This window comes from Nyctibius grandis, chromosome 4 (genome assembly GCF_013368605.1).
Source record: "Nyctibius grandis isolate bNycGra1 chromosome 4, bNycGra1.pri, whole genome shotgun sequence".
Lineage (NCBI taxonomy): Eukaryota > Metazoa > Chordata > Aves > Nyctibiiformes > Nyctibiidae > Nyctibius > Nyctibius grandis.
The window spans coordinates 83,625,178-83,648,367 of record NC_090661.1 but is presented as its reverse complement, the minus strand read 5'-3'; the positions used below and the strand labels follow the sequence as shown (position 1 = coordinate 83,648,367).

Sequence of the window (23,190 nt, the reverse complement as noted above, 5' to 3'; positions counted from 1 at the left end):
CTCCACTGCGCAGGCGCGGCGGACGGTGGCCGGTAGGGACATAAAGTGCGGTGCTAACGGGGGCGGGGCGCCCCCAGGCACCGCCTGCGCTGCGGGGTACCGATCCCCCGTTCAGGGCATTAATTAATCAGCCGCTGTTATTATAATATTGACATAAGAGCTAACGGACGGTAAGGGCATCGGTGCGATATTTCGCTCTGGCTGTCACCGCCTGCAGCGGGGTGGTGGGAACTGATGGCAGGTATCACCTCCCGGACGCGGGGCAGCCGCCTGCCCAGCAGCCCGGTCGATGCTCCAGCGGATCGATGCCGTGGCTGGCGGCGTTATGCAAATTGCCTTCTTTGTATCAGTATCAATATTACTAAAGTTAATACCCGAATGTAATCGCCTTATTCCGTGGAGCCAGGGAAATGCAAACAGCTGAAATGGCATGTTAATTTAGTTATGCTATTCTTCAAATGTAAGCGATATATTATTGCAGATAAAATCGATATAACCATTAAAGGATTTTGCAGTTTACTTCATTATGTAAACTCTGTGGTAGTTGAACTCATTTTCCTTCAGTTATTCACATCAGCCATAATGGGTAATGTCTCTATAACGATCTGCATTATAAACCTCTGCAGCTCAAAAACTATCATGGACAATTTGTCACTGAAGTCATTCCTTCTAATAACAACATTAATTGTAAACCTACTAACTGAATGAAGATAGCAATGAACCACAACAACGTATGTGATACACAGCGTGCCTGAGGTGGGGGCATTGTTGCAGGCAAGAATAGGATCCTTTCACTTATCCCAAAGAAAGGCCTCGTCGTATTGTTTTAGGGACAACGTCTTAATTTAGCTAACTCCCTTACAACTGACTATGCAGTAAAGCTAGTATGTCAATTAGTTATTTAATAAAGTTACTAACTCAGAGTCCAACCCTCCAGTGCAAAGGCTGCTGGCGTTTTCCATGGAGAAGCATTGGTGCCTGTCCCACCTCTGCAGCACACAGTGCTTTGGGGACAGCAGCATCGCACTGGAAGTGGGGACCTTGGCTCCCAGCTGCACCGCTGGTCTGGGCTAAGACCTTGCTGCAGACTCAGGTCATGGTCGGCTGCTCCTTACATTGGCTCTTCACCACTGGGTATGTACTTTCTGGCTTATGTTTGAGTCTTCCACAGATGTGGCTCAAGCTTCCTAAGCACCTAAATATGTTTGCAAATACATTGTAAAAATTTTTCTTAACCTGTACAGGAGTAGTGCTGTAAATTTAAATTTTGGAAGGACAAAGGAAAACATTGCGTTATTCTCATGAAGACAAAGCTCTACGCAGGGAGAACAGCAAATCCATCTACCCTAAGACGAAAACCACGGAATGCCAGACAGAAATTTTCGCAAGAGCTGATGCCTCATGTGGCACTCGTTCTTGGGAAAGAGCAATCATCATTCTTGCTGCTTCCAGGTTAAAAGCAAAATGTAGACTTTGTCATACGTAATAAACATACACTAAGAAAGAAATTCAATAGCTCCGGCTCCAGGCACGCAATTCATGAACTCTTGCTAAAACGATGTAGTCACACAATGTCCGTTCACGATCGAAAGGTGGATGTTAGTTACACTGAGCAGCGCTACGTATTTTTTCTTGTAGCAAGTGTTAATTAAACTTATAGTTTGCATGCACGAAACGCAGCTGTACCCTTAGATGGATGGAGGACAACGGGCAGTTTGCTGTCCTCACTAGGGGCATGGCAGCGGAGCAGCTCCCCAAGAGCAGCACTCGCGCCCTGCCAGCTCCTGGCGACCTGGAGGGGAAGGGGCCGCCACCTGGCTGCAGGCAGGGCGGCACGGGGCCGAGCCCCGAGGGCCCTGAGGGCCCGTACACGGCCGTCGTACAACGATTCCACAGAGGAAGCGAGGCCTCGCGGGCGCCCGGCCGCCATGTCGGGGCGCACGGGCCTGCCTGCCATGGCGGCGGTGATCCGAGTCCCCCACAGCAACGCAGAGCTGTGCCGTGGTGCCCCCGCCACCGCGGACGAGCCGTTCCGTTTCCCGTGGCGGGTTCTGCCCGCGCGCACCCAGCTCCCGCGGGCGGCCCAAAACTTCGGAAAGCGCCTAACCGCGGAGGGGAGCGGAAGCCGTCCCCAACCTCCCCCGCGCGGGGGCGCTGCTCGCCGCCGTCGCCGCCGCTCCCTCCCACCCTCTCCATGGTGCCCCCTCGACCTCCCGCCTTCTCCCCTGGCTTCCGGTGTTGCCATAGGTGGGCAACTTCCGCTTCCGGCTTTTTAGTTTCGGGTTCTCCGGTGGCGGCGGCGATGGCGGCGGCCTCCTCCTCGGCGGCGGGCTGTCGGGAGGGCCCGGCGGTGGCGGCAGGGCCCGGCTGGAGTGACTCCCAGTTCCGTCGTTACTCCTTCGAGACGCGGCCCATCCCGCGGCTCAGCCACAGCGACCCCCGCGCCGAGGAGCTCATCGAGAACGAGGTGCGGTGGGCAGCGCCGGCCGGGTCGGCCCGAGGGCTGCGGCGGGGCCGGGGGGGCTTGTGCTTCGCGGCGTGGGGGCTGCCAGCCCTGCCCGTGAGGCTGGGCAGAGCAGGGCCCGCTGAGCGGCTCGCAGGGTGCGGGGCTGTCGTGTGTCCTGGTGCCGTCCCGGGTGCACTCGCCTCCCCATTCCGGCTCTGTCCCTCTGGGCTATCGCGCTGCCTGCCGCGGAGCGCCCGCCGTGCCCCCGCCCCGCGCGGGCTTTGTTGTTGCCGCTGTCCCGTTCTGCTTAGTTGTAGTGGACGTTTCTTTTCGGTGCCACAGCGTTGAGTGGTGAAATTTGCAGGAAACGTTTGCTTAAAGTGCTTTGTTCTCGGGATGGAAATCATGGAAATGTTGTGTAAAACCATGACCACGTGTTCGTTATTTTCTAAATGAGAGTGGCCACAGATGTGAAGGTTGCCTTGTAGTAGTGGCTCTTGTATTGTTTCTGGACAAGCTCAATTGAGTTTTGGTAAGATGGCTAGTTGTTTTGGTTTTGTTTGGTTTTTTTTTTTAAGAAAGTCTGCAAGAAGGAACACTATGCATGCACAGCTTGAAAACAGCAGCTGTCATTCTTGTTTAGGTTGCTTACTATTTATAGGTGAGAAGGTAGGTGATGTCCTTTGTCGTCCTTTGTTTTCCTATTGTAGTGGGTTTTTTTTTTTTTGGTGTAGAAGAGGTGGGGTAATCTCAGTTTTTTGATGGCTGAAGGTTATCTGTCTCTGGATTCAGAGGTATCTTTCTGCTGGCATTTACCCTTTCATAGCTGAGGCTGGAAGCGACCAGACAGAATCTACTGTGTTTCCTTGCTACGTGGCAGGACCAAGTAGGCCTAAAACTGTTCCCAGCTGCTGTTTGTTTAGCCTCAAGTGTTAGAGATTAGCTAAGTAGATAATGAGATCTGTTCCATTGCTACTAGGAGTTTGCTGTAGGAGCAGGCCACCACTTTCTTAAAACTTTCTATCATGTTTTGCTTGTTGTTCTCCCCAGACCATGGTATCTGATTCCTTTAAATGCCCTTTCCAATACCCTTTTTTCAAAGAGAGTTTGTGTGTTTGCAATAATGAATGTGATTGTTCTCAAGTTCAAGAGGTCCTTGAATCAATAAACTTCCTGTTTCTTTCCAGGAGCCGGTGGTGCTGACAGATACGAATCTGGTTTATCCTGCTCTGAAATGGGACCTGGACTACCTCCAGGAAAATATTGGCAATGGGGACTTCTCAGTGTATAGTGCCAGCACACACAAGTTTTTGTACTACGATGAGAAGAAGATGGCCAATTTTAAGAACTTCAAACCCAAGTCGAGCAGGGAAGAGATGAAGTTTGCTGAGTTTGTGGACAGACTCAAAGACATACAACAAAAAGGGAGTGCTGAGAGGTAAGTGATACATGGAGGGTTCTCCAGTTCTGCAGGTCAAAGTAGGGGGTAAATTTCTCTTCAGTGAGTGTTGATGATTAAAACCTCTCAAACTTTTATTTTTTTATAGCCCTGCTTTTGCTGTAGAGCTGTTACTTGACAGCAACCTTGTTGCTTGATTAAAAAAGTCATATCATTAGTTAATTAAACAGTTCACACTGTCTGCAGAGAATTTTTTTTTCTCTGTCTAAGACAGGGTTTGGATAGAGAAAGCCTTAAGCTTCACTTTCCTTTGGCAGACTATGGTATTGGTAGAGGAGCTTAGTTGTCTGATGAAAAGGTACAGGCTATGGCACTCAGCCTTTTTTACAGGTTACCAAGGTAGCTGGTGCTAAACCTCTTTCAGAAAGATGAGAAAAGGTTGCACACGTGCTGTGTATTTGGTGTATTTTACTAAGAGCTGTAAGTTACTGAGAAGGAGCTTCACGTTTATATGGAGTGTAACTATTAGCAACTGTATTTAAACCCCCAGTTAATTTTTTCAGTCACCAGCCCTCTAAAAGGAGTTATGGATGCTTTATTGTGTCTTAATTGGAAGCAACTCTGTCTGTGTCCACTTATCATCTGTGCCTTCTCTTCTTTCTCAGCTTTGGGTGTACTTTTTCCAAAAGAAAAGGCAGTCCTTGAGCATTTTTCTTCCAGCATTGCAGACCACAGTGGTCTGCAATGCTGCGATTGTTAATACAGATGTTTGATTCCTCTGATCCTCTGTGTCTAAATGTAAGCACGGCTTTAAAGTAATTTAATACTGAAACGTGCTGGGTTTCCTGAGCCCTTTTTTTGCCCTCGCACACTTCTGATAGAAGAGGTAACTCTTAGCACAGATGAGTTAGAGTGATGGCATTTAGCTGGGGATTATTCATAAGTGTGTTTGATATTTGACAGTGGCCAGTCTGTTTACAGTTTCTTCCTCCTGCACTGTGAGGGAGTTGTTCTTGCTCTAAAATGCTTTTTCTCTTGTGATTGTTCAAACAGAACTGCGTTCTGTTCCCTCCTGTACCAGGAAATCTTTCAGCAAAGTTTGGGGACTTTTTGAAGCTGTTTCTTTCCACAGGTGTTTATGGTGTGTGGTGATAGAACAGAGTCTCTAGGAGTTATGCCTCTTTGTTTTAATGTCTTTCTGAAGAGATGTAGAGATATGACTTTATGTTCATGACAAAGCTTAATACTTCCTTTCTGCTTCTCTTTGGGGAAATACAGGCTGTATCTGCAGCAAACCCTGAATGACACAGTTGGAAGGAAGATTGTGGTGGATTTCCTTGGCTTCAACTGGAACTGGATTAACAAGCAGCAAGGAAAACGTGGCTGGGGTCAACTGACTTCTAACTTGCTTCTTATTGGCATGGAAGGTAAGTGGTTTCCTCTGACTGGAGGAGAAGGGGAGAAGATTTGGTCAGCCGTTCTGTATTTCAGTTCCAGAAGGTCTTTTAAATGCATTTTCCACTAGTTTCTAAGTGTTCCTTCTCAGCAAGTAGTTTAAAGCTTTGGATTGGGAGGGCACTGTTGTCACAACTGAACTTGGGTTATAGAGAGGAGGCAACCAAAGGAATACCCTGTGTTTCCCCAGAGACGTACTGTGAATGCCTGGATGCAATCTCCTGCTCATGGAAAGGCTCTGTGTGATGCTGATAGGGCTGTATTTTCAGTAATTGCTAATCATATTCTGAGACCTGTTTATTGTTCGAATGCTTCAGATGCTGTAGATTTAAAATGCAGAGTTGCAGATTTAAAACGAAAAGGGTTTGTAAGTTGAGCAAAGTTAGTCTTCTGGGCTTTTCTCATCATGTCCAATGTCTACCCAGGAGGAAATGGTGATTATTCTGTGAAGCATTTGTTCTTATTTGGGCTGGTATACTGTGGGGAAGAATTCCCTTTCAATTAAGAGCTGAATTTCTTCTTGAGAGGTTAGAGGGCACTGTAGAACTTGAAGATGGATAAATCCTAAAAATACGTGGATAGAGTGGAATTCCAAATCCATGTGGTTACTGACTCATAGGCAGGTGCCTTAGAAGACAGAGGTCCTACTACGCTGTTGGCAAGGAGAGCATTCTAGTAGAAAGTAATCTCAATAACTGGGCAAGGAACATACACAGTTTTGTGAAGTGGGATGGGCTATAATCAATGTGGCCATCACATCCAATTATAATTGTCCAATTATGATTGCTTGGCAGTTCATGGCTGTTCAATTCTGACAGCAGATGTGTTTTCTCTTTTGCAACAAGTCACGCTCTACTTACAGTAGTTTGTCTTTGCCACTTGTTTTACTAGCTGAGAGGAGAGAACGTCACTTAAAAGCACTGTACCAACACTTCCCTATGGGCCATAATATGGTCACTAAAATCCTGTTATCAATTGTCTTTAACCAGTCTGTGCTAGAAAAAGGAGTGTCTTTACAGGACCATGTGATTGTATGATCTATTTAGTGAAGTTATGGGGTTAACTGTTATCTGAATTCTCTTCAGTGAAATGGCATCCTGGCCTCTATTAGGAATAGTGTAGCCAGCCGGTCTAGGGAAGTGATCGTCCCTCTGTACTCGGCACTGGTGAGGCCGCACCTTGAATACTGTGTCCAGTTCTGGGCCCCACACTTCAAGAAAGATGTTGAGGTGTTGGAGCGAGTCCAGAGGAGGGCGACCAAGCTGGTGAAGGGTCTGGAGGGTCTGACCTACGAGGAACGGCTGAGGGAGCTGAGGTTGTTTAGCCTGGAGAAGAGGAGGCTCAGAGGTGACCTTATTGCAGTCTACAACTACCTGAAGGGAAGTTGTAGTGAAGTGGGAGTCGGCCTCTTCTCCCAGGCAGCTAGCGACAGGACAAGAGGACACAGCCTCAAGCTTTGCCAGGGGAGGTTCAGGTTGGACATTAGGAAGAATTTCTTTTCAGAAAGGGTTATTAGACATTGGAATGGGCTGCCCAGGGAGGTGGTGGAGTCACCATCTCTGGATGTGTTTAAGAAAAGACTGGACATGGCACTTAGTGCCATGGTCTAGTTGACAGGGTGGTGTCAGGGCAACAGTTGGACTCGATGATCCCAGAGGTCTCTTCCAACCTGGTTGATTCTGTGATAATACATATAAAGAGCAAGCTAAAAGAGTAATATCTGAATTGGCAAACAGCCTGAAAAACGTAGTTGTGAGGGGTACAAAATGACCCACTGTATGTCAAGGTTTGATTAAATTTAAGATCTAGTGGCGACAATCAAACTTCATAACCGTTGATCAGACTGAGGAGGTACTATTGGGAGCTCCAATGACAGAGATTTGTTTGCTTGTTTTCTTGTAAAACTGCTAGGACTTTTTTCAAAATTAGACTGTTAAGATTCCTTTTCTCTAGACTAACAATTTTTAAAAGTCTGTTCCACAACTTGTCATCTAAACAGAGTGTTCCATGAAAAAGCTTCCCGTCAATGTTCACCATCTGCTGTTCATGGAAAGGAGCTGGAAATCCTAATCTTGTAGAGCATAAGTTGCTGAATGTGGATTTAGAGCGGAAATTGTTAAGTAGGGTAGCGACTGCTTAATAAAGGCTGACTGGTATAGTGATCAGTTTGTAACACTCCTGTGGTCATTTTCCTTATTTTCTGAAGTGTGTGGGAGTATATTTCCTGTCTTTAGCAAGGAATATAACTTGCTTCCATCTTTCTTGCCTGTACATGAGAGTGTCTTGATGATTGTATTTTCTCTCTGTGTAGGGAACGTGACACCAGCTCATTATGATGAGCAGCAGAACTTCTTTGCTCAGATTAAGGGTTACAAGAGGTGTATCCTGTTCCCTCCTGATCAGTTTGAATGCCTCTACCCTTATCCTGTGCACCATCCATGCGACAGACAGAGCCAGGTGAGAGTAGCACATCTGTTCTCTGTTCCATGCCAAAAAAGGGTGTTCGTGAAGATGTGAGGTGGGAGGAAGTTGCACTGGATTTAAAGCTGCACACTTGCTGAGCTTTTGCAAAACCTGTGTTCAGATCTGTTAATTGGTGTATACATTGAGAACAGATGGAAGGACTGGTGGTGTTTCTGTTTGTGTCTAGTCCTGACTTGCAAGTGCTAGGGCTATAAAAATCTCCTTACTGATAGCGCAACTGGGCTGCAGTTGCTACCTCCTCTGTTCTGTTTCATTGATTGCTTGGTCAAACACAGAGTTGCTCAGAGACAAATTGCAGGACTGCTGTCTAAGTTGATGGTACTTTGGGAATACTGCAGGACCTTGCAATGGAGTTAAGGTGCAAATGGGAATGTAAAATCCATATAGGAAAGATCGGGATGATTTGATACTGAGAGCCAATAATGAGGACTGTTATTGCAGGAAGTTCTTCTGAGTTTTGTAATGTATTCTTCTGTTAGGTGGACTTTGACAATCCTGACTATGAGAAGTTTCCGAACTTCCAGAGCGTGGTCGGCTATGAGACAGTGGTGGGTCCTGGGGATGTGCTCTACATACCTATGTACTGGTAAGAAGGATGGCAGCACTGCACACTGACCAGCAAACAGAGGTTTGAAAGGTCAAAAAGTTTTGTTTTGACTTTCTCCAGCAAGTATGATATTTTCTGTGATATCTTGGGCCAATCTACTTCTACTTCCTATCTGTTCAATGAGAGTGGTGATTCTCCCTGACACGACGTTATTGTGCAAGTACTCCACTAATGTGTGCAAGAAAAGGATCTGTATTTAAATAAGGAGAGTTTTCCAAAGTTCTGAGGTCTTGATGGTGGAGCTATAGGGCAAGGCTTGTCTAGTGCAGTCTGAACTCATCCATCCAACGTATTTCACTATAAGCTACAGCAATAGTTTCTTTTCTTTTTTGTGTGGTTTCTGTGCAGGTGGCACCACATTGAGTCTCTCCTGAATGGGGGGACTACCATCACTGTGAACTTCTGGTACAAGGTGAGTTCAAGCACCTTCCTGTGCAGCTTGGGTAGCTCTGTCCCAGAGGATTTGTTCAGGTAGAGGTGTATTGGCACGTGTTGTCAGTGTGAGAACTTAATTGCATCAAATTCTTTGCTTTGAAGCTGAAAGTTACTTTCTCTCTTTTGAGTGGTGTGTGAAGAACTGGGTGGCTGGGAGAAGGTGGAATAATCTGCTAATTCGGGAAGTATGCAATGAGCTATTTTTGATATTTCAGGGTGCCCCAACCCCAAAGAGAATTGAATATCCGTTAAAGGCTCATCAGAAAGTTGCGATAATGAGGAACATTGAGAAGATGTTGGGAGAAGCCTTAGGAAATCCACAAGAGGTACAAAAAATAACCGTATAGTCACTGTTATTGAAATTGCTATGGCTTAATGCAAAACTCAAGATGCCAACTACTTGGCTCTGCAGGTGTCACAGTGAGGGTAGGAGAAAGCAGGTTACTCTGTTGCGAATGCTTCAGCTGTCTTCAGAAGGTCCTTTGGCTACAAAAGGCAAGCTCTTTAAATTGTAATTCTGGAGAGGACCGCCTCAAATAATGGCGTATTGTTCTTGTATGTGGAGGAAGGTGTAATTTGGCTTTGGGCACCGCCAGGGAAGTGTTGCTACCAAACTCTTCTTAGTCTTCTGTGCAGCAACAATACCCGGTATTTGCCAGAAAAATAAAACTGTTTTACCTGTTGAGTCCAAATCTCTTAAATAAGAGAAATCTCTTCTGTTAAGTCATGTGCTTCCCCCTTAATGCACGTCTCTGTCATCTCTGAATTCTTTGCAATTTTAACGAATTTGTATTGCAAAAAAGAGATTGAAGTACTAAGAGTGTGCTTTTGAAGATCTGCTGATCTGAAAGTGGAAATATTGGATGTGAATAGAAATGTTTTCATGGTCTGTAACCCTTACCACTGTGCAGGAACTCCTCTTTAGCGCACTCATGTGAGATCATGCCTCTCCCCTGAGATTGTCTTGCTGCCATAGCATGCTGAACTTCCCTCAGTGATCAGGCAGTGCTGAGAAACGGGAGTGGTCTTGACTGAAAACAAAACCTTAGCAAAATCATCAGTCTTAGCCTTCCTTCAAAGTGACCCCAAGGACCAGAGAGGATTCAATAAGTAAGAATGTTCCTTCTCTGCCCTGTAAAAAGCAGCCGCTGATGACTATTGGCTTCTTCTTTTAATAGTGTCTACTAAGAAATCACAAATCTAGGGTGGGAAGTGAAAAAGATTCAAACAAATACTGTGGATGCAATGTTCTGGTGACAACTGAAGTTGGGTATTGGCAGAGAACCCTGCAATTTTGGTAGGGTATTTGAGGATATGCTCAAGGGTACCCCGGTGTTTTATCTAGAAAATACTTTGAAACTGATCCAGTTAGGCTCAGTTTGTGTGCTGAGATCCTCTGCCCTGGGCTGCTCAGCTCATAAGCTGTTGTGATGCAGAGGAGGCAGGCTCTGCAGCTGCCATTTCTCTGTAACTGTCCTGGCTAATGATCTGTTTTTGCTTTGAACAGGTGGGTCCCTTGTTGAATATGATGATTAAGGGACGGTATGACTAATGCCTGGCTGCCCGGGTGACTGATGTTGGAGCTGCTTTGTTCACAAGCAATGGAAGATACTGAGCGCTAGTATTGCACGCAGCACTTAACAGACTGATGGGTTTCCTGGCCCATCCCTGCCCCGGTACAATAAAGGGGGCTACTGGAACTGCAAAACTGTTAGTACCCCATTCATCCTCCACTCTCATCTAACCGAACCTCCCAAGAAAGAGTCTGCACTTACTGGAAGCTGGATTCATGCTCACTAACTTGTTTCTTCTCCCTCTGCCCTGTTTGCCACAACAAGGAGAATGGCTTCTGGCACTCGGATGTATTGCGTCAGGATTTTCAGGCATTCGAAGAAGAGCTTGGAGGAGAACCAGGAGTGTTCTTGTTTCCTCAGCCTCATGGGGTTTGGGCCTCCTGGATGGGTTTGTGTGTTGGTGCCTGCAATGGATATAAGATGGGAAGTGATAGGTTTCATAGTCCTCTATTGTTAGGGGATTTGTCCACACTCAACTCTGGCACCTTTTTGTATAATGGAAACGAACATGTGAGATGGCCTGTGTGTGATGAGCAACTGGACAAATGATTCTGTTTCTTCAAGACATTTGTGCTTTAGACTTAGTACAGGGTAGAGATCAGAGTGAATTCATCTAGTGTGTGAGCACCAAATCCTGTGCTCTCCAAGTAACATCTGTGTTGTAGGAGTCTAGATAAACCTCCTTTCTGACAGCTTTCTCTGGGAAGCGAAGGCTTCTCTCCCGTTCTTCTGAAGCTGCAGTGTGGTTGAAAGTGGATGTAGCATTATGAAGGGAGATGCATAAATGCCAGGGCACTCTCCAAGTCTTGAATATTAAGCCACGTTTTCAAAAGAAATGCCCTAGGTGTGCCGAGCTAGACTCAAAACGCAGTGTCAGATAGGTACAGAGCCACCCTTCTCCACACCAGGGGTGCTGGCTCCTCGGACTAACACGGGAAAGTGCCCTTTTTACTGAAACTGCAAGAACTCAAGTGTGTGTGGCTGCGCACAGGTGCGCATGTTTGTCTGATGTTGTGTGGCTCCTGTCCATCAGTTAAATCCATGCCAGTGTATGGTTCCCTTCCTTGTACAGTCACGTGAAAGAGGTCAGGGCTTTCTGTTGAAATGTGATTAAATTTATCTTGGTCCTTTTTGTGTTCTGGGACTTGACATGGCACGCTGGGAAGTGACAAGACCAGGGCATAGGAACCAGGCAAGCCTTTGTTTAAGAGTCCTCAGCAATCACCCCGAAAAATAATTTTGCTTTCCTCATCCTCCTCTTCCATGCAAATGGCTCATATGGAGGCTGGCTTTTTATTCCCTGAGGTATGCTGTGCTGCTGTCCCTGGTTTGGGGGTGGTACAAAGGTCTTGTATATTTGATGCGGTTGTTACGGGTCCCAAGAGCTAGAGATGGGAATAGCTGTTCCATAGCCCTTATATCTCATCCCAGAGAATAGCGGGGAATGTGTTCTGTTGAGACTTCCCAGTGTTTTCCCTCTTGTTCTTGAGGGCTTGTTCTGACATGGGGTTCTGAAAAATGTGCTAAGAACATGCTGCTCAAGAAGGTGCTCCATCTTTGGCCTTGGGCCCCATCTTTTGCTGGGACAGCTCATAGACCACTTGCTGTGAGCTTGTCTTGCACAAAGGTGAAAGGCTACTCGAGCAAGTGGTCCCAGGGTCTAGTTTTCTGGCTCCTTTACAGGTCAGAACAAATGAAGTGTAATTGGCAGCTGCAGGGTCCTTGTTTAAGAAATATGTCCATGTCACTGAGTAGTTTGACTACCAAGTTACTTGTTGCAGGCTCTCTGGAGCTGTAGTTAGATCCAAATGAAGGTCACTCAGCTGGATACTTATCAATGCTCAGACTTTGGGCAGGGGAGGGAGAAGGCTAAGCTGCTGACTGTCCAAAGGCGAGGCCTTCCCAGGAATCCTGGGCACATGCCCTTGGTTTAAAGATGCTCAAATGAAATCCCATCTCTGTGCTATTTATTCAGCACATGATAGTCTCCAGTACTGCTTGTTAGGCACCATCAACTCTTGAAGCTCAGGGTGGGAGTTCATATCCCATGTGGAGAGAGAATGGTACTTCCAGAACTTTAGGATCCTTTTTTTTTTTTTTTTCTTTATTTGCCAAAGGTCTAACTTTTAAAGTGTCTGAACAGGTTTTGCTGCACTTGACATCGTGAAAGCTCATTTACAATGCACTGATGGACTGACTCCCCCCCCTTCCCTTTTCACCTTGTGCTTTCAATGCCCCTTGCCATGGTATTGGGAAGCTCTGTGTGTTCTTTGCTAGGGGTGTGTGTGCAGGGGGTGGGGTGTGACAAACACACGGTACCTTCTGAAGTGTAGTTCTTAAATACAACCAATGTTGAACAACAGAACTGTGTGGCTTTTATTGTGTCAGTGGCTATATAGGAGGGCTGTGTACGGAGATGTGCATATAAAGCTACTTTTCAGTCTTTCTGATAACTCCATTTGTATTCTTCACTGGTGAAGGCTGCTGGTCTCTAGAACTGCCTTCAGAACTGCAATACCAACTGCATTATTGTGTGTCTTCACGACTTTCCTCATACTACCCTCATAAACCTGAAAGGAAAGTTGGGAAATAAGATGGTATCCTTGAACCCTGACAACAACAAGTGGTGATGGTGAGGGAACAAATTCCCCTCCTTGCTGACTTGAATGGTGTCACCATGCTCTGGTCACTGATGGGACCAATGGAGCAAACTACACTATCAGGTCTAATGACTTCTATCAATTGCTTATCCTTTGGGGTATCTTGTCCTCCCTTTGGTCCTTTATCTGATTCATACTTTGGTCAAGGAGATTGTTGGAGGAGACTTCCTCTGTGTGTACCTCTGCTGTATGTTAGCAGCCTTGGGCAGTGGAGTCCTCTCTACCTAATAAAGACATAGTTTATTTAAAAGTTTATTTAAAAGAGTTGAATAGCTATTAGGGATGTTGGGGGTGGTGGGGAGAAAGAGAAACAGCTGTCTGAGCCTGGGGTACCACAATTGGCATTCTCTCCTCACACCCTTGGGGGACAGTGGGAATGTGGAGGGAGTAGGAAGGACAAGTGGATAAAGTCGTCTTTGACCATGGGCGTTCACCCTTCCTTGCTGTGCCTGCTGGGATCATCATCTCTTTGAATACACGATTGCTTCTGTTCCACTAAACTTAGTGGTCTGTTATGTCTGATCCTGTAGTCTTTCAGTTGTGCACATGCCTCTTGGGTAACATGCACGTTTGGCACCATAAAGCTCGGAGATGTCGCCAGTTGTGCAGAGAGAGAGGAAACTGAGGGATGAGAGCTGTATCATTTGAAAACCAGATCAGACTCCCAAGATTTTTCACTTGTACTTTCAGTCTTGTTTTATTATCTTAGGTCCTATAATACCTTCCTTTTCTTTTGCTTCCCCCATTCCCCTGTTTCTTGAAAAGTGGAATTTTTCTAAGGAGAAGTGAATTTTCTCTTAATCCATGTAGTTCATGGCTGCAGGATCTTTGCCATAGAAAGAGAAGAGCATAGGTTTTTAGGCTGATGCACTGTTTTCCCCCCTTGATGATCAAGGGGGTCAGGCTCAGCCCAGCGATCACTCAGGAAATTTGGAGTGATAAAGCATGTCCAAGGTGAAGCCAGCGGGTCAGGATCAGCGCCAGGGTTGAGGAGGTATGAGGGTAGTCTAACACAGGTGGGTGTGAAGGGGGAGACCCTTATCATCAAAGCAGCTCTTAAGGGAAAGAGGGGCAGGCCTGGGCCAAGGCTGCTGCATTTTTTCTTTACAGCAGTTCTTACCAATGAGCAAGCCAACCTTTAACTCAGCCAGCTGCTCTTTATAGAGTCCTAGAATGGGGATGGTGCACTCTGAGACTTGACAATCTCTGGGTGGGCTTCTGTGTTGATGCATGGTCAACCCGTGCTGCCATCCCAGCCCTGAAAGCAGAGCAGCAACTGCAACAGGGAGTATTGCCTTTGCACATGTGTTTTCAAAGCGCTTTTCTCTAAGCCTTCCTTCCGCCACATGTGTGGACAGCTTCCTTGTGCTCTGTTTGGTTTATGCTCTTAATCTTCCATGCCGGTTTTGGAGGTCGCACCTCTCCCATCAATGTCCTGGGAGGTCCTGAAGTCACCATCTTGCCTGGGCGCTTCTCTGCATTAGGGCTGCCTAGAGGGAAAGGGAAAGAGATACTGTTACTGTGACAAACACATGTAAAGTAAGTTCTAATCACTGCCTCACAAAGTCAAATATTTGTTGCAAGCAGAGGACTAATTGTGAGGGGAGGGAGCGGAAGTCGAGGCTCTTGGAGTGTAAGTGGAACAGATGCCCGGACGCCTTGGGGAAACGCAGCTTTCCTCTACAAATCAGAGCTTTAAATTACAAGGCTTTTACCAACGAGAACAGTTGTGGGAAGTCGTCTGCTCTCATTTGCGTAATGGCTTCTGTCACTGGTGATTAGACACAGGATGAAGGAAAAGAAATTTGACAATTAGGAATGAGCGATCATTAATCAGAATCTTTGTTAGAAGGAGGGAAGGGGGGGAGAATATCCCGCAAACAGTGGAGGCAGCCACTAGAGCCACAGTGAAGTCCATGAGAAGCATAACTGAGTGCTACTGTTGCTCTACAGAGCCCCCTCTGCCTAGGTATGGAGCAGCAGCAAGGGTCTTGGCTTGGTTGGAAAGCTTGTGGAGGAAGGCAGCTTGGCAAAATCCTTCCCATGCTGATGAGTGATTCTCGGGTATCTGCTTAGTAAGGGAGAGAGAGCACATCTTGGAGTCCTCTCCTTGCCCCATCAACACCTTGTGCTCCCTTCTCAGTGCCTGGCCACAAACTGCCAGCAAAAACCACAGAAACAACTGCTTAAATTTTTGTGGTCTCCTTTCCCCACACCTTGCGTACAGCCTTGCAGTTGCTGGTGCAGAGGACAGCAGGCATGGGCATTGACTGGCATGCAGAAAGATTAGGATGAGCAACGTGAAAGCAGTTCCAGGCTCTTTTCTTGACAATATCGTTTCCTGCAAGAGCAAGGAGGAACCTGATGGGCTGCATGACAGGTAAAGAAAAGAAGGCAGTTGTGACTTCTGTGTCTCTCGTTTGCTGGCGTAGCTCATCATCCAGCCATGCACAATTCAGTATATGCATTTGTTTGGGTTTTGTGGGGTTTGATCAAATTATCAGTACACATGAAATCTGTTTCGTGTTTTTCCTGCAGCTGTTGTTCGAAGTCGTCAGGTTAAACATTTTGGTGTAGTTTACATGAAGAGGCACTGCCTCTGGTTAGATCAACAGCTATAACTTGGGAGGGGGGATGACAGACCATTCATGGGGCATATAATGTTGGTTGGTGCATCTCAAGACTTAAGCTTACTGGATTAATTGATTTCAGTGAGAACTCCTGTCTCTGCAAGGCTGGGTCATTCACTTGAGGTGGAGGTCTCTGTCAGGGTGATGATTCATTATGTGGCTGGAAATCAAAGTAGATGCCTCTAAAGGGGAAAGCTGAAGCCATGTTGCCTCGTTCATAGCTGGCTCTGAGCTTAGACAAATGATAGCAGCTTGGATTTTCTGCCTCTTCCTGTGGCTAGCGTTGTTCACCACAAGAACTCAAAATGAAAGAGAAAACAGCAGATCTTAGGACAGGATCTAACAGGGCTTTTCATTCAGTGCTCATCATGAGAGAAGTTAGGAGAATCATTGGTCACATTGCTTGGATTGGGGAGACATGTCAGGTAGTGACTTTTATCCCCTCTTAAATGCATGAGGGGAGGGCTGCTTCTCATGCACGGCAACATTTTAAACACGTGTTTACATTTGGAGGAGTGCACCTCATGGATTTTGTGGACAGTAAGGCAGCTTGTGGTGTTGCGGGGTTGCTGTCTGAATTCACCTCACAAACTTGCAGTAAACTCTGAGAAAGCCCAAACTTTGACATGGCAAGTTATTGCCCTTGCTGTAGGAAATGTCACTGTGCTGGATGGCGGGAGCCACAGGTGTGACTTTCATCTCAGAGCTTCAGTTGTGTTTTTTCCTCGATAGTCAGGGTTTGCCATTGAATGCCTTGACAGGGAGGACCTTTGGATGTGACTTGACACCCCTTGGGAAGCCAGGAAGGGAGGTGAGTGTATGCTATCCTGTGCTTAGGTAATCTGTATTACAAGATCTGCTGCATGCTCCATGCTCCCTGAGCTGCTCAAGCACCACTGGCCTAATGCAGTGAGCTGTGTGAGGGCTCTAGCTGAGCTGAAAGCAGCTAAAGGAGTGAGGTCAAATTATTTGCTTCTATAAAAGGACAGTCCCCATGACCACAGAGAGGGCACATGGGGTTATAACAGCATCCAAGGGGGTAGTTTCTGTGGCAGAGCTTAGTACCACGGGCAATGGACTGATTCTGCTCCAAATTCCTCTGCCAGGACCTCTGACAGTCTCTCAGAAGCTGCTCCTATCTGTCTGTGTTTCGCTGGAGTAAAATGCTTCTGGCAGCAAAGTATTACTGGTGCTGGTGGGTATTTAGGTCAAATGCCAGCCACTACAGGCTGTGGAGCTGGAGGGTATGGGGCGGTAAAGCCTTGCTTGGCATGTGAGATAATAAGCTTCTGGTCTGTCAGCTCACGTGAACTGCAGAGATTTGTAGAGCTGGCGAGTCGCAGGGCCATGTTGCTTGGGCTGTCATGTCTGACACTGCTCTGGCAGGGCAGACCTTAGTGCTCTCTGAGCCTGTGTTCAGGGGTGGTGTAAACCTGGGCGGTGAGCAGGGGTTGGAATCTCCACGTGAAGTTTGAGGCTCTGAAGGACACATTCATCTGCCACCAATTCACTCCAAGCACAGCCTGGGGCCTCTTGCTTCCGCCTCCTCCCCAGCACAGAGGCAATCCTGTGTCTCCTGCTTTTGCTGTTTGTTTATAGCTCTCCCCATCCCATCTGTCTTTCTCTCCTCCTTCCTCCCCTTCCTTTTCCCTCCATCTCCCTCCTCCCCTCCATTCCCTGTAAGCGATTAATCATTTTGACAGGCTCAGCGATGGCCTTTATTTCCTTTAGGCGGCCAAGAAATGTCTGTGAGCACCTTCTCTGACACCCCTTGTGTTCTCTCGCCAATCAGATCAGCAACTTCTCTTGGAGTGACACCACCAGAAACATGGGGAGGGGAGCAGGGGGGAAAACTCCAGCAGAGCCAGCTGGGAAATGGGCAGTGGGGCAGCATCCAGTTGGGGTGCCATGTGGGCCCCCGTTAGCTGTGATGAATATGTCATTTCGCTATAGCTTGAATGTGTCATACTTCACTCCCTCCCTCTCCCCAGGCTCCCCTTCAAATCTTGGTTTCAGTGCAAAGGCAGTTGGGAAGAAATAAGCCTGCTCAGAAAAAATATCAGCTTCCAACAGAGTGGCTGGAGGGAAAAGCTGTCAGAGAAGAAAGAAGAGCAGGCTGGGATCATCAAGGGAAAAAGAATGGGGATAGTTTTGCAGGTAGATGTGGAAGCCTTCCTGAGAAACTCCCCTTTGTCTTGTGCAGGAAGGAAGTTGCCTCTGAGTCTCTGTCATGGTTTGCTTGGACTTGTCACGTTGTCATGAGTATGCTTTCCATTCATCTGCAGCCATGGGAGCTCTCAGGCCTTGGTACAAGCTGTTGCAAATGCTCTACCACCTAACTAGAATGAAAGCAGGGTGGATCAGGGTGCATGATGTTCCCAAAAGAGTTCTTTACCCGCTCCAATCAAGCTTTACAGCATTGTCCTTCTCCTTGGACCAAGCGATGCCATTTAACTTCTAGAGTTATTCTTTCTCCTCTTAGCGTGAAAGCAGATATGCTCCACAGTGGGAAAGAGAGGTTCGGGAATAACCATTCTACCCAGGGCCTCTGGGGATGTCTATAGACCCTTTGTGCAGAGCAGTGGATTGTAACGAACACTTGAAGAACTGGAGGAGATAGTGAAGGAGAAAAAGAATTTGGAGATGATGCACTAGCAGTCAGATGGAATGTGATGTAAAGATCTTGCATAAGGTGGTCAGGTATCGTAAGGCAGGAAACTGGATATAGTGACCCAAGGGATCTTCTCTAGTCTTGTGTTCCTATTAAACAAGTAAATAAGCCCTGAGGTGAGCACAGAATACAGTGAACAGGCTCGTCCTGGATGAAAGGCCCTAGAGTTAAGACAGCCCGAACTCTTCTAGAAGGGCAAAAAGCAGGGCAGATGGAAGGGAGTGTCTGTGCTTGGAAATCACCACTTCTTGAGATGGGACAAGGCAGCAACACAAGGCAAAACCCCCTAGCTCGATGCAGCTATGCCTCTGGGAGGAGTAGTCAGGCAGGTGATACTTCCCAGTTGACTCTGGGAAGCTCACACCCTCTTATGAAACATCAGTGCTCTCTATTGACATGAGCTTGAGTTCTTGCCCTACATGAAAGGTATGAGAGTCAGTTTTAACTGCAGGGCCTGCTAGCAGCAGGCTGGATGGTTTCAGTGAAGATGCTGAGGGAAAAGCACAACCTCACTCCTACACCTCCTTGTTGTTTTTTTTCTCCTTGTGAAAATGTCACCCTTCAGGTATAGACCTAAAAGCTGACACAGCCTCCTAAGGGAGGGCATTGAGCTCTTCTGGAATTAACATCTTTGCCCCTTGTGGGCTGACTGCACCAGACCTCTGGAAGGTACAAAGACTTGAACAAAAGGGGAGTTCACAGGCACTTTCCAGCAGACAAAAAGGCAGTGTGCGCTCCCTCTGACAGACGTGCTGCCCCATGTCTTGGGAGTGACCTCTGCTAAGGTCACTGCTGAGTTTCTCTAAACTAGCATTTCTCTCAAGGAAATATTGATTTTGTGCTTGCGGCGCTAAGCAATGTTGTTGAACGAGAGGCTGTAAATGCTTGGCAGAGCAGTGGTGGCCCTTCTTGGTGGCTAGGCTCACTGATCTGGCTTACTCTCTGCAGGCTTGTTCTCGTGTGTCCAGGGTGAGGAACACTGGCTTTGAGCTTCCATGCTAGTGACCACAAAGGGCTTCAGTGCCTCTTCTCCAGCGTGGGGTAGTTATGTTTGCTCCCTTGTGTTTGGTCAAGGATAGAAGACGTTCATTAGCAACAGAAAGTGGCCTGTTCCTGGACAGTTTACATCCAGTAATAGGAAGTAATGTTTCTTTTTTGAATATAACATAAAGAGGGAACGTGGCAGAGGTCTTAAACAGCTTATCTCAGTTCTAGGAGTTTTCAGAAAGAAGGTATGAGATCTTCAGAAATTAAGTCCAACAAATGCAGTTAATACTGAACGTCCTAGAAATCCTGTTTTAAATCAACAACAGCCCTAGTGAGGTCTAAGTCTTTAAGGGTTCCTGCCTGTTGTGTGCACTCAAGGGTTTGAATCACGTAGCACTTGCAGCAGTGACAAAATCTGTGTCTTTTGCCCTCCCAAGCCATGAGAAGCAAGCAGAACACAATGCTGTTTGTCTTCTCCTTCTCTCTTTACGAGGCCAAACCATGGAAAGAGGAGCCTGAGAGTGTGCAGCAGTGGGTTCTCACTGTTGCTTTCATCTGTTGAATTCGACTTTGCCTGCCCAGAGACGTTGTGATGTCTCTGTCCTTAGAAATATTAACTTAACTGGCCAAGGCCATGACCAACCTGATCTAATTGTACCTGCTTTAAGCAGGAGGTTGAACTAGATTGTCTCCTGAGGCTTCTGGTTAAAAACCCAGATTATTCTATGATTCTATGGGTTTGCCCAAGAGAACTCATTGCCTGATGTGCTGTGTTTCATTCCACCTCATAAAACTATTATAGAGCCCAGATAACCCAGAATGTAAGGGAAGTACCAGATTATTTTATTTCTCTATGTAGTAGCCTTTGTGGCAGGATGTTGTAGACTACTTTCTTTGGTCTCCAGGGTTACGAAGAGCTTCCTCACTGAACTTGCACCATGTCTGTCAACAGAGCTGGTCAGTAGGGCAGACTCAGGTGGACACACTAATGCATTGAGAACTCTTGATCATCACATGGCAGATGCTTGTCACTTTCTCCTGGTGAGTGTCCATACCATGCAGCGGAGAGGGTGGGATATCACAGGGCAAGGGCAGAGCTGTTTGACTGCAGAACCGAAGCAGCATTACCACGTCAGCATAGTGTTGAGGCTTGGCTCACTACTGCAGAGGTCTTACTGCTGCAGCTGAGCCAGTGTCCTCTGCTCAGTGCTGTGCTGAACTGGCATGGGGATGTCAGTGTTGCTGTGTAGATGAATCTGTTGCTCATTCTCTCCTGGAAGGTTGTGACCTGGTTGCATGAGTACCACTGTGGCCCTGAGCCAACTGGAGTTGTGGAGAGCCCTGTCCTCAAGAAGGGGCTGACCTTCCTGCCAGGGTGCTATGTGCTGTGATGTGGTTGTAGAGGTGACTTGCCTAGTGGCAAATGGGAAGGTGTTGCAATCAGGAGCTGTGATCCCCACTATGGACAAACTGGACTATGCCCAGTTAGCAGGAGGCTGAACGAGAACCTCACCCCCTCTTTCAGGGTGCGGGATCCAATTTCAGAACAGGGTCTGTACTTCATGCTGCACTGTTGCTCTCCTGGATTTCTGCAGCTTGAAGTTCAGGTGCTGAGCATCCTTGTAATGGCCTGGATCATCCCATGTCTTCTGGAAAATCTGAGATACCCTCAGTTGCTGGCAAGCATCTCCATGTTGTGCAGCTGTTCCAGACTTCTGAGCAGCACCTGGTACTTAATGGAAAAGCTGGAGCATGAGGCTAACTTTGCATGTTCCTTTAGGTGACAGAGGTGTTTGTGCCCTTGGGGACTTCAGAATTGGAGGTTGGATCAGATGGATTTAAGAATCTCACATTCTGAGGTTCCCTGGCCAGCAGAGACATTTGTGTTTGGGCTCTGTCTGTCTGGGCTGCTCTGAACATTATGGATGTGTTGCTGCTGTCTTTGCGGAGTGGATGAAAGTGTTTGTGGTAAAATGTAATCAAGTGGAAAATTGCAGTGCATATAAACACATATGGCACTCAATGACTGGGCATTAGGCACAGTGACTGCAGGCAAAAAAAAATTATCTGTAAACGTTTCGCAGCAAGTTTCGAAATCTTAAAGAACAATAAGATATTAGCAATTTAATGGGGTGATTCAGCGAGGCAGTGATCCTTGGGTTGGGGAACGAGGATGCATGCAGCTGCAGTGATGGAGCGGCTGGGATTACTCAGCCGAGCTCAACAAGCCCTGTCTCCCAGCACAAGATAGCTGCCAAAGGTTTCCTTCGCATGGCAAGGTGGCTGTGCTTGGAGAGGAGAGAGCCAGGAGGTGGCCCATGAACCTTACCAGTGCCACCTTCCAGCCTTCTCCAAGAGCCTGCTGTTTACAGCAGCATTTGGAAGAGGTTGCATGGGGTCAATGAGGCAGAACTGATGGGCTAGGTGGATCAGGCCTGGCTCAGGTTGGGAGCTGCGGAGGCACTGCAGGTTAGTGGCTGGCTTAGCCTCCCAGAAAGGGGGTGCTGGATCTCATTCACTTCTTGTGCCTCCAGGCTCCATCTGCTTATGCTGCCCAGGGTAGCACCTTCTCAGCTATTGCAGAGCTCGTAGCAGGCCAAATCCTTCCTGAGGGCAACTATTTTACACCCTTCCAAGGAGCTCTGTCATCTACTGGAACTGCAGTTGGGTCTTTCACAACTAATACCATGGGACTTCACTGCCTGAGCTGGTTGTCTGTCTCCAAACCTCTCGCTTTGATCCTGCTGCTTGCAGGGGACAAAGGCATGTCAGGCCAGCGTATGAAAGTGATTTTTCCTGAGTGACAGAATTACCAGAAGGGTGTTTTTTCTCCTTTTCCCATATGCTGACTTCCCTTTTTTCTGACATGAAGAAGGTTACCTGTGAGTTGGAGGAGCAATGCACCTTGCCGGGGTACCTGGCTGTACCTTTCCCAAGGGACACAGGAAAGCAGCTTGAATACTAGGAGAAATATAGCCTTGGTGGCTCTACTGACTGCCCTGAGGTCCTGGGTCTGGTGGTCAAACTTGCTCAGCAGTTGATGAGGGAAGAGCTTCTGAAGAAGGAGTGAAGAGGACACCAAATAGGAAATCCTGAGGGTATTGGCAGCTTGGTCCAGCAAAGCCTGGCTGATTCCAGTCCTGTCTGGGGAGAAATCTTCCCAAATTAACCAATGACAGTAAGAACTGCCCAAATGAAATAAACATAGACAAAATCAATGTTTCTGGACCGTAAGTGACTGCTTCCCAGGAATGTAAGGAACATAGTGGGGCCCTAAGCTGATGTGAGTAGAGCAGTAGGTTCTCTTCATCTTTCTGCATAGGACCTTTCGTCTTCATACTAGTTCATATACAACCATGAGAACATGCCTTTTCTTGGATCTGATCCTGGAAACTGAGACACAAGCGCCTGGATCATTGGCAACGTGTAACTTCAGTGAGATTACAGGCAAGCCTGTATTGATGTCTTTGGCTTCACCTGGCAAACTGCCTAGGGCTGGGCTTTGGTAAGACAGCATACTTGCCACATTTGTGTATTCAACTCTGGATAGAATTGGCAAGGATAATGGTGGGAGAAACTTTTAAGGAATTGCTTTCAAATAATGTTTATTTTCATTACATGTTTTTATCCATTTAAAAAATTCCAGCTTTTAATCTTATCTCCTTAAACATGGTATACTAGAAAGAAAGATTATTTTTCTTGCCTTGTGTCACCTGCTGGTTTAGGCACTCACGGTGTTTACATCTGTAACCATGCTTGCTCCTGCAGATACATAAGTACCATAGGGAAGTCACTGTCCTACTAATAAATTGAGCTTAGGCATGTCTACCTCTATTGAGTAC

At 46.9% G+C, this 23,190-nt stretch overlaps 1 protein-coding gene across 1 annotated transcript; it reads left to right on the top strand.

Annotated features, from left to right (window-relative positions):
* Positions 1-2,272: 2,272 nt before the first annotated feature.
* HIF1AN (hypoxia inducible factor 1 subunit alpha inhibitor) lies at positions 2,273-12,765 on the top strand. The gene is made up of 8 exons (XM_068399863.1): positions 2,273-2,467; positions 3,634-3,884; positions 5,124-5,272; positions 7,612-7,757; positions 8,264-8,370; positions 8,740-8,803; positions 9,042-9,152; positions 10,334-12,765. The coding sequence occupies exons 1-8, from the start codon at positions 2,303-2,305 to the stop codon at positions 10,376-10,378; spliced, it is 1,038 nt and encodes a 345-aa protein (XP_068255964.1). The 5' UTR covers positions 2,273-2,302; the 3' UTR covers positions 10,379-12,765.
* Positions 12,766-23,190: the final 10,425 nt, after the last annotated feature.